Below are 11,786 nucleotides of genomic sequence, written 5' to 3'. Positions count from 1 at the left end.
AGATTGATGATCAACTCAATGAAATAAAAAGAGAAGGCAAGACAAGAGAAAAAAGATTGAAAAGAAATGAACAAAGCCTCCAAGAAATATGGGTGAAAAGACCTAATCTACACTTGATTGGTGTACCTGAATGTGATGGGGAGAATGAATCCAAGTTGGAAAACATGCTCCAGGATATTATCCAGGAGAACTTCCCCAGCCTAGCAAGATAGTCCAACATTCAAATCCAAGAAATACGGAGAACTCTGCAAAAATATTCCTCAAGAAGAGCAACCCCAAGGCACATAATCATCAGATTCATCAGGGTTGAAATGAAGGAAAAAATGCTAAGGGCAGCCAGAGAGGAAGGTCAGGCCACCCACAGAGGGAAGCCAATCAGACTCACAGCAGATCTCTCAGCAGAAACCCTACAAGCCAGAAGAGAGTGGGGGGCCAATATTCAACATCCTTAAAGAAAAGAACTTTCAACCCAGAATCTCATATCCAGCCAAACCAAGCTTCATAAGTGAAGGACAAATAAAATCCTTTACGGACAAGCAATTACTGAGAAATTTTGTCACCACCAGACCTGCCTTACAAGAGCTCCTGAAAGAAACACTAAACATGGAAAGGAACAAGTACCAGCCACTGCAAAACCACACCAAATGGCAAAGACCAAAAACACAATGAAGAAACCGAGTCAACTAACGGGCAAGAAAACCAGCCAGTAACAAAATGGTAGGATCAAATTCACACATAACAATATTAACATTGCATGTAAACAGCCTAAATGCCCCAATCAAATGACACAGACTGGCAAACTAGATAAAAAGTCAAGATCCATTGGTGTGCTGTATTCAGGAAACCCATCTCATGTACAAAGACACACATAACTCAAAGGGATGGAAGAAGATTTACCAAGCAAATGGAGAACAACAACAAAAAAAAGCAGGGGTGGCAATCCTAGTCTCTGATAAAATGGACTTCAAACCAACAAAGATCAAAAGAGACAAAGAAGGGCAATACATAATGGTAAAAGGATCAATCCAACAAGAAGAGCTAACTATCCTAAATATATATGCACCCAACACATGAGCCTTCAGATACATAAAGCAAGTTCTTAATGACCTAAAAGGAGATTTAAACTCCCACACAATAATGTGGGAGATTTCAAAACTCCACTGGCAGTATTAGACAGATCAACAAGACAGAAAATTAACAAGGACATCTAGGACTTGAATGTAGAGCTGGACCAAGCGGACCTAACAGACACATACAGAATGCTCCACCCCAAATCCACAGAATATACATTCTTCTCAGCACCACATTGTACTTCCTGTAAAACTGACCACATAATTGTAAGCAAATCACTCCTCAGCAAATGCAAAAGAATGGAAATCATAACAAACAGTCTAAGAGCTCACAGCACAATCAGATTAGAGCTCAGGATTAAGAAACTCACTCAAATACGCACAACTATGTAGAAATTGAACAACTTGCCTCTGAGTGTCGACTGGATAAACAATGAAATGAAGGCAGAAATAAAGTTCTTCAAAACCAATCAGAATGAAGACACAACTTATCAGAATCTCTGGGACACCTTTAAAGCAGTGTCGAGAGGGAAATTTATAGCAATAAATGCCCACATAAGAAATGAAGAAAGATCTAAAATCAACACACTATCATCAAAATTGAAAGAGCTAGAGAAACAAGATGCAAATAACTCAAAAGCTAGCAGAAGACAAGACATAACTAAGATCAGAGCCAAACTGAAGGAGATAAAGACACAAAAAACCCTTCAAAAAATCAATAAATACAGGAGCTGGTTTTTTGAAAAGATCAACAAAGTAGACAGACTGCTAGCCAGATTAATAAAAAAGAAAAGAGAGAATAATCAAATAGATGCAATAAAAAATGATAAAGAGGTTATCACCACCAATTCCACAGAAATACAAACTACCAGCAGAGATTACTAAAAATTATTCTATGCATACAACCAGTAAATCTGAAAGAAATGGATAAATTTCTGGACACTTGTACTCTACCAAGACTAAACCGGGAAGAAGCTGAAACCCTGAATAGACCAATAACAAGGGCTGAAGTTGAGGCAGCAATCAATAGCCTACCAACCAAAAAAAGTCTAGGTCCAGAAGGGTTCACAGGCTCAATTCTACCAGACATACAAAGAGGAGCTGGTTACATTCCTTCTGAAACTATACCAAACAATACAAAAAGAGGGAATCCTCCCTAACTCATTTTATGAGACCAATATCATCCTAATACCAAAATCAAAACTCAACTAAAAAAGAAAACTTCAGGCCAGTATCCATGATGAACACAGATGCAAAAATCTTCAATAAAATACTGGCAAACCGAATGTAACAGCAAATCGAAAAGATTATTCATCACTATCAAGTAGGCTTCATCCTGGGATGCAAGGCTGTTTCAATTTATGCAAATCCATAAATGTAATCCATCACTTAAACAGAACCAAAGACAAAAACCACATGATTATCTCAATAGACGCAGAGAAGGCCTTCGACAAAATTCAACAGCCCTTCATGCTAAAAACTCTCAATAAACTAGGTATCAACAGAACATATCATAAAATAATAAAAGCTATTTATGACAAACATACAGCCAATATCATACTGAACGGGCAAAAGCTGGAAGCATTCCCTTTGAAATCGGGCATGAGACAAGGATGCCCTCTCTCACCACTCCTATTCAATATACTATTGGAAGTTCTAGCCAGAGCAATCAGGCAAGAAAAAGAAATAAAGGTTATTCAATTAGGAAAGGAGGAAGTCAAACTGTCTCTATTTGCAGATGACATGATTGTATATTTAGAAGACCCCATCATCTCAGCCCAAAGTCTCCTCAAACTGATAAGCAACTTCAGCAAAGTCTCAGGATACAAAATCAATGTGCAGAAATCACAAGCACTCCTATATACCAATAACAAACTTAAAGAGAGCCAAATCAAGAACGAACTGCCATACACAATTGCTAAAAAGAGAATAAAATACCTAGGAATACAACTAACAAAGGATGTAAAGAACCTGTGCAAGGAGAGCTACAAACCACTGCTCAAGAAAATAACAGAGGACACAAACAGATGGAAAAACATTCCATGCTCATGGTTAGGAAGAATCAATATCATGAAAATGGCAATATTACCCTAAGTAATTTATAAATTCAATGCTATCCCCATCAAGCTACCAATGACCTTCTTCACAGAACTTGAAAAAACCACTTTAAACTTCATGTGGAACCACAAGAGAGCCCACATAGCCAAAAAAATCCTAAGCAAAAAGAACAAAGCCAGAGGCATCACACTGCCAAGCTTCAGACTATACTACAAGGCTACAGTAATCAAAACATCATGGTACTGGTACCAAAACAGAGACATAGACCAATGGAACAGAACAGAGGCCTCGGAAGCAACACCACACATCTACAACCATCTGATCTTTTACAAACCTAACAAAAAACAAGTAATGGGGAAAGGACTCCACGTTTAATAAATGGTGTTGGGAAAACTGGCTAGCAATGTGCAGAAAGCAGAAACTGGACCCCTTTCTGTCACCTTACACTAAAATTAACTCCAGATGGATTAAAGATTTAAACATAAAACCTAACACCATAAAAAACCCTAGAAGAAAATGTAGGCAAAACCACCCAGGACATAGGCATAGGCAAGGACTTCATGACTAAAACACCAAAAACAATGGCAACAGAAGGCAAGATAGACAAATGGGATCTAATTAAACTTCAGAGCTTCTGTACAGCAAAAGAAACAATCATTAGAGTGAACCAGCAACCAATAGAATGGGAAAAAATTTTTGTAATCTACCCATCTGACAAAGGGCTGATATCCAGAATCTACAAAGAACTAAAACAGATGTACAAGAAAAACAAAAAACAAAAAACAAAAAACAAAAAAAAACCATTCAAAAGTGGGTGAAGGATATGAACAGACACTTCTCCAAAGAAGACATATGTGAGACCAATAAACATATGAAAAAATGCTCATCATCACTGGTCACTAGAGAAATGCAAATCAAAACCACATTAAGGTATCATCTCATGCTAGTTAGAATGGCAATCATTAAAAAACCTGAAGACAACAGATGCTGGAGAGGATGTGGAGAAATAGGAACACTTTTACACTGTTGGTGGGAGTGTAAATTATTTCAACCATTGTGGAAGACAGTGTGGCAATTCCTCAAGGATCTAGAAATAGAAATTCCATTTGACCCCACAATCCCATTACTGGGTATATACCCAAAGGACTATAAAGCGTTCTATTATAAAGACACATGCGCACGTGTGTTCAGTGCGGCCCTGTTTACAATAGCAAAGATGTGGAACCAACCCAAATGCCCATTGATGATAGACTGGACAGGGTAAATGTGGCACATATACACCATGGAATACTATGCAGCCACAAAAAATGATGAGTTCGTGTCCTTTGTAAGGACTTGGATGAATCTGGAAACCATCATTCTCAGCAAACCGACACAAGAATATAAAACCAAACACTGCATGTTCTCACTCATAGGCTGGTGTTGAACAATGAGAACATGTGAACTCAGGGAGAGGAGCATCACATACCAGAGGCAGTTGGATGGGGCTAGGGGAGGGACAGCGGGCAGTGGGAGGGTGGGGAGGGATAACATGGGGAGAAATGCTGGATATAGATGCAGGGGGAATAGAGACAGCAAACCACCTGGTTATGTATGCACCTATGCAGTAACCCTGCATAACCTGCACATGAACCTCAGAACCTAAAGCAAAATTAAAAAAAAAAAGTTATTACCAGTAATACGGCACATCCACATCATGTACGCTTTGACATCATACACTAAGAAGGGCACAACGTCACCTCAGTGTTATTCTTGACAAAAAAGAAAAAATACATAACCTCAATCTGATAATGAGAAAATAATGAGAAAACTTTAGAGAAACACCAACTGACAGACATTCTACAAAATAACTGGCTAGGATAAATCCAAAGTATCCAAGTCATGAAAGACAGGAAAAGAATGAAGAACTATCACAGACTGAAAGAGACAAAGACACAACAGTTACATGCAATATGGGATCTTGAACTGGATTGTGGAACAGAAAAAGGACATTAAGGGAAAACTGATGAAATTCAAATAAAAACCCTAGTAATATCATCGTATAAATGTTAATTTCCTTTGTACAATGGTTCTGTAAGTTATTAACAATAGGGGAATCTGAATGAAGGTGTACAGGTGATTGTACTATTTTTACAACTTTTCTGAAGTTTAAATTTATTTCAAGATAAAATATTTTAAAAATGAAAAAAAAAAAAGAAAGAAAAACTAAAACCACTTAGCTAGCCTTTGTCCCACTCAGGGTCCTACATCATTCCTCTATTTAAAGACCTCCAACTGTTCCTCATCACTTGTTAAATGAAGGTGAGACTCCTCCCATGAAATATAAGGCCATTCACATTCTGGCCCCTAGCTACCTCTTGAGGTTTATCTTCTGTCACTCTCCATACCCCAGCTAAACCACATGACTGGCAGGGCCCTGCAAGTATCATGGTCTCTCCCATCTCTGTGCCTTTTCACATACTATTCACAACACCTGGAATCTTCCTACCTCTTCCCAACCTTGCCTCATCCAACTCATGTCATCTTCTCTGGGAAACCTTCTCTGACTTCTTTAGTATGAGTCAGGTGCCTTTTCCATACTCACAAGTGCCTATCTCAGCTAGAGCACATATACTGTTTGCCAGTGTTTATTGCAATTGGACTGTGAGATCCTCAAGGGCATGAATCATGCTGTGCCTAAGCAGAGAGGTGACCCATTCAACTTGATGGTGTTCTGAGAAAGGGACAAAGACTCCATCTGCCAGAGAATGAATGGGGCAGTCAAGTTTCAGGGAGTACATTCTCATGGAATCCGTTGTACTGAGAACAAGATGCTGTAACGGAGAAACCATTACTGTTATAGCCTGACCTGGGTTAAAGGAACAGAACGTGTGATGTCACAAGGAGCTGAGAAGTCAGAGGCAACCGCTGAAATTCTTTTATGGAGGCAAGGCGCTCATATTAGGGTATAAAGCAGCACTGTTGGAGTGTTATAGCCAATTCAGGGGTGGGAAGGGCATACTGGTGGGGCAACCAAAGCTTGGTTCCTGATGTGGTGATTAGAATCGGAGGTGGGGGAGGGGACTAAAGATGAGAAATTAGCCTGAAGAGATAGGGGCAAGTGCCTGGATTTTACTCTGAGGGTGATGGGGAGTCATAAAAGGCTTCTGAGTAAGAAAGTGACAGGGCCAGATCTGTGTTTTAGAAAAGCTTTGGAGAAGGGTAGGCTGGAAGCCTAGAGATCAGTTTGAGGCCCCTTGTGTGTTGCTGGGGATATTGAGCGATAACGATTTTTTTTCCTGCTGCCAGGGAGTTTTTCTTTTTGTAAAAAGGTCAGTCTGACTGATCTAGGCCTTTTGCCACTAATGGCTGTTGGGTCTAAGTAGGAAGTCTAAGAATTCCCATTTGAAGTCTGAGACATTTGGAAGCACGACAGTGTAACAGATTGAGATTGCCTGGGTTCAAATTTGAACTCTGTCACTTACTAGCCATGTGACCTAGTAAACGAAGTAAATAACTCTCTTCATGTCTCAGTTTCCCAGGCTATAAAATTAAAATAAGAGTGCCTATCTCACCTGTTTTTATGTGAGAATCCAGTGAAATAATACATGCAAAGCATTCAGCACATTACTGGTATATAGTAAATGTTCCATGGGAAGTGGAGTTCATGGTCCAGCAACCAGGAGGATCTTGATAAGACCGTGAACTGTTGACTGCAGTTCTTAATTCCCTTTGCCTAGACACCAGGTAGAGATCTGGACCTGAGCTGGGCCTGGCTTTGTCAGGAGAGTTAAGTGAGTCTATTGTGGGGATTGGAAGGCTTAGATGATTGTGGATGGGTGAGGGGAGCCAGGTCACTGAAGTTACAGCATTAGAATTGATATCAGATAGGCAATATCTAAAACCTAGCAAAAGCAGAATAAAATTGTGCCTAAATAATACCAAGCATCCAATTGATTAATTTCTCACCCCTCCCTCATTGCCTGATGTAGCTTTTGCTCAAATATAATCTATATTCAGGCCACCTAAGAGAGAGCAAAGGAGGTGGCCCTTCTGTGTTATGTCCTAACCACCCCCTTCTTGGCTAAAAGTCAGTTACCTTTGCCAAATCTTGGTGCTTTTTTTCGTGTTTTGTAAATTCACTCTTCTTGCATCTGGACAGAAATCATAAACAGACTTAAGAAGCCTCCTCCTGTGTACAGACCAGTAGTTCCTCCTGAGCATGCCCCTGCAGAATGTCTCCAGCTGATGAAGCAGTGCTGGGCTGAGGCTGCAGAACAACGACCAACTTTTGATGAAATATTTAACCAGGTAAAAACTCTGAATCTTATTGTCCAGGAGCCATCCTAAAGTCAGTCTACACAAGGCTAACTCCTTGGGTCCTTGTCATATTGTGGAATGAACCTCTTGCAAGAGGTAAGGGCATTCCTCTTGAAGAAACAGCCTGGGAGTGGCAACTTTGAGGCCCTTGATGCTGGAGTGTCATCAGCACATCCTCCAAGAGCCCAAAGATTGGCTCTAGTTTTCTTCTGCATCTGAATCTCTGTGCAAGACCATCCACAATCTGGCCTAATCAACTTTTTAGAGATGGAATTGAATCATCAGGCATTTTTAAGGCAATGACATTGAAACTATTAGATGATTGGTATCATGGAATAGCTGAGGTTCCTCACAGAGCCATGTTTACTTTCGAGATCCCAGAGAACTTTGATGAGTGTACCAATTAGGTAATTTCAGGTTGTTTTTGAAAGGTCAGGAAAAATATGGGTGTTTGAAAGGGCGTTCAAGATGAAAGAAAGAGAACGTGCAAATGTGGCTTGCAAAAGCAAGAGATTCCTTAAGTTCCCAGGCAATGGGGTACATGAAAAGTGATAACCATTCTCCTTAAGATACTGAATTTCTAAAGAGTGTGATTCTTTCCCTAGAGGTAGAATCATAAAAGGAGCTACTTACTCTCTTTATGTCTCAGTTTCCCTAGCTGTAAAATTAAAATAAGAGTGCCTATCTCACCCGTTTGTATGTGAGAATCCAGTGAAATAATGCATGCAAAGCATTCAGCACATTACTGGTATATAGTAAATGTTCCACTGGAAGTGGAGTTCATGAGGGAAGGGGAGTGAAGGAAAGGATGGAGTGAGCCCTGTTACAGAAGCTGGGGTGCAATTCCAATGTTGGAGCATGCAGTTTAGGCTTTCTTGAAATTATAGGACACCAAAACTGAGGGTACTCTCCATGAGTGCTGTGTCAGCTCTGGCAGAGAGGCTTTTGTGCCTGGCTGGAGTACAGCACCGAGATGCTTTGTGAGTGGCAGGTATCTGAGGCGGAAAGAAAGAGTTGGATTGAAAGCCTGAGGGGCTCTGCATATGAAGTCATCCATGTCCCCAGCTAACAATGCCTCCATTAGTCTGGCTGAGTTTCTTGAGGACACTCAAACAGGTGTTCAATAGTATGGAAAAGGCGAAGGACCATGAAGGTCAAATTTCTAAAACCTTACCATGAGGCAGGAGAAAGAGCATTTGCCCCTGTGTTGATGCTAGAGATGTTATTTCAGAAGGCAGCAGAGAAGCCAGTGATAGATAGGGGGAGGGTACATCATGAGACTTTCAAACAAGACATTGCTAGAGCTGCCCTCACTAAAATGCTTCAGTGGAAGTTTAGACTGTCTGATGACAAGGCTACCCTCCTACCTTCCTGCAGTTAATAAAACTTAAATGGGAGGAGGAGGAGAGGGAGGTTCCCTGAGTTAGGCAATAGGGGGAGCCCAAAGGATCTAAACTGGCTAGGAGGTAATCCCCAGGACTTTGGTGGATGTGCAGATATGAACCAGGCTCAGAAGGGAAACTCCTAGTGTTAGCATTGGGGCATTGGGTGCTAGGTGGAGCATGTGTGGACCAGCTATACAGAAGAGGTTCATTGGGACAGAGTCTTAGATTTCTGGTTAGCAAAACTGCCACCGATTTTTTGTTGTTGTGAACAAGGCCATGTGCATGTTGACTATAGCAGTACAGAGGGGCTACCCCTCATGATTCTAATGCTATGCCTGGCTCCCTGTTACTGTAGATAGACAAGGTCCTAAAAGGAAATATTGAAAATTTGTGACATGCAGACAACTTTAAGGCATCAGGGGATAGAATGGGGGCAAAATCAGTTGAATTTTACATGACTCAGACTAACTCAAAGGACAGGTGCTAGGAGACACCACTATTCTTGGACTCCATGGTAAGAAATAGGGGTTGATGTTATCATGTGGATCTTGAGCCCTCTGTAAGAGGTCAAGGAACCTCTCACTTTTCAAAAACTGGCAGCAGAGTAGCATTTGAGGATAAGGATGATTTAGCAGACTGATGATCCAGAAGAGTAAAATGGCACTTTTGGCCCTCTTACCCCTTCCCTCACACACAATTCGCCTAGGTTCAATACCAAATCCTTTGCCGTTTAAGTGGCTACTATTCGTGTGATAGCATCTCAGAACTGAAGGAGCCTGCTCAGAGCACCTTTGCTCAGACTTGAAAGAACCAGAAGGGTAGGGGAAAAACTACTGGTGTGGGGGGGGGGTGGGAACAGGGGTGCAGTGGCAGTGCCCTGTATATGGGTCAGGGTGACAGTGAGAGTGGGTGGTGACTTTTCCTATTTTTATCTGGGTTCACCTTTCTTGCCCTGCCATCTTAGTGAAATGGATTTGTGGTAAGGGAACCTGCTCGATCATCTCTGAGTTCGAGGAATAAGCATTTTCTGGTTTCCTTTTCTATTTTACTTCCAGTTTAAAACTTTCAATAAAGGGAAGAAGACGAATATCATTGACTCTATGCTTCGGATGTTGGAGCAATATTCTAGCAACTTGGAAGATTTGATTCGGGAGCGGACTGAAGAGCTAGAAATTGAAAAACAGAAAACGGAAAAGCTTCTGACACAGATGCTACCACCGTATGTGAGAACACCTGAGGAGTGTGAATCTCTATAACAGTGTGTTCTATTTAAAAAAAAGAAAAAAATTACCCACCAACTAACTGCTCCCTCCCCTTGTCCTGTACCCTCTCTCTTCCTAGTGGGCTTGAGTCACACCTTCAAATCAAAGTAGAATTGGAGACCAAGGGAGAAGAGCACACATTCTAATTTTCCACTACCTGTAGATCATGCTGGTCATTTAAGTTTTTGTGCCTTGGTGTTTCTGTATGTCACTTCGTGACTTTGCTACGAGGTTGACCAATTAAAAGAAAGCAGATCTTTGAGCTCCTAGAGGAAAGTAGCAAGGTTGTTTTTTCAGGTCTTTTCTCTCTTAGTTGAAAACCTTATATGTTTGCAATTTCCAAATTTTCCAGGGTACGTTCCTTATTATGTTATGACATAATCTTCTAGGAGATAATTGAGGAAACTAGCTTCATGAAAGGGCAGTCACCTGGGAGCATTCCCCAGGGGGCTAAGTTAGAAGTATAGAGAGCTTAAAACACTCCACATGAAGTCACAGACCAGGTCTGTGCAGTTCTGTATTCCAGCACCTGGCACAGTTCCTGACCCATTGTAAGCATTTAATACTTATTTGTAGAATAAATTAGCAAATTAATATTTTAAGCCATGTTACACTTTCTTCCTCATCATTTATTAGCAATGATTTTTAGAGATTTATGTGGTGTATTTTTAGCAGGTGTATGTGGTATGAAGGGAGGCCAGTGTCCTCTTAGGAATAGCTATGTTTGCTTTTCAGATCAGTTGCTGAATCTCTCAAAAAGGGCTGCACAGTTGAACCTGAGGGCTTTGACCTGGTCACCTTGTACTTCAGTGACATAGTGGGCTTTACAACTATTTCAGCCATGAGTGAGCCCATTGAGGTGGTGGATCTTCTGAATGACCTGTACACACTCTTTGATGCGATAATTGGCAGTCATGATGTCTACAAGGTAGGTTATTTAGCAGAAAGATATATTCCATAGTGAAATTTTTATATGAGGCCCATCCATGTATATTCCAAAACTGAAGAATATAATTTATGGAATTTTTTTTTAGGAATAAATATTTAAATAGTACACCCCTTCTACTGGTATGTCATTGGAAATGAATGCAAGATAGAATGCATATAATTTCCCAGTTTACAAAATAACAACTTTCAACCCACCAAAAAATTGCCAGTCAGATTTCTTCTGAGCTTTTTTTCTAGAATGGGGACTAAGAAGACGTTGGGACCAACAGAGTTATTACATATCAGTGGCTGAGTACTCATAGTGTAGGCAGTACTATACTAGGCACTGAAAGGGCTAAAGAAGAAGTATTGGTGTTTTGCCCATAGTTGGTGACTGCTACAGAGTTCATCTTGGGAAGGTTTGTGTAGATCTAATACATGCTATAAAAATTTGATCTCCTCCTTTGAGCACTGTTTTATACAGGAGGGAACCTGACATTACAGCAGGGGAAGATTAGACTTAAGGTTCTTTGTGATTGCTACAGGGTAACCGAAAGCCTGCCTATGGTCTGAGGTCTGGGGAAGCGATTAATTGTAGAGTTTTAAGCCCCTGTTCCCACCATCTCTCACTCCTTCAACCTGTGAATTTTTACTCTTTCTATTAGAGTTTGCAAAATGACTACATTGACTCATTTTGGTGCCACGCTTCCTTACCTTTGTTTATATATGTTATCTTGTCTCTAGGCAAAAAATGACTAAAAATCTCATAGCTGTGCAGGGACATT

At 40.6% G+C, this 11,786-nt stretch overlaps 1 protein-coding gene across 4 annotated transcripts in view; it reads left to right on the top strand.

Moving 5' to 3' along the window:
- GUCY2F (guanylate cyclase 2F, retinal) overlaps positions 1–11,786 on the top strand; it is a 106,972-nt gene that overhangs the window by 73,164 nt on the left and 22,022 nt on the right. For all 4 annotated transcript variants that reach the window (XM_037744958.1, XM_037744961.1, XM_037744959.1 and 1 more), the window contains exons 13-15: positions 7,270–7,418; positions 9,868–10,031; positions 10,810–11,002. In XM_037744958.1, the coding sequence (XP_037600886.1) occupies positions 7,270–7,418; positions 9,868–10,031; positions 10,810–11,002 (506 nt within the window). The remainder of the gene's footprint in view (positions 1–7,269; positions 7,419–9,867; positions 10,032–10,809; positions 11,003–11,786) is intronic.

Source organism: Cebus imitator, unplaced genomic scaffold (genome assembly GCF_001604975.1).
Source record: "Cebus imitator isolate Cc_AM_T3 unplaced genomic scaffold, Cebus_imitator-1.0 Scaffold189, whole genome shotgun sequence".
Lineage (NCBI taxonomy): Eukaryota > Metazoa > Chordata > Mammalia > Primates > Cebidae > Cebus > Cebus imitator.
The sequence above is the reverse complement of the archived record's forward strand: the minus strand, read 5'-3'. Positions and strand labels throughout refer to the sequence as shown.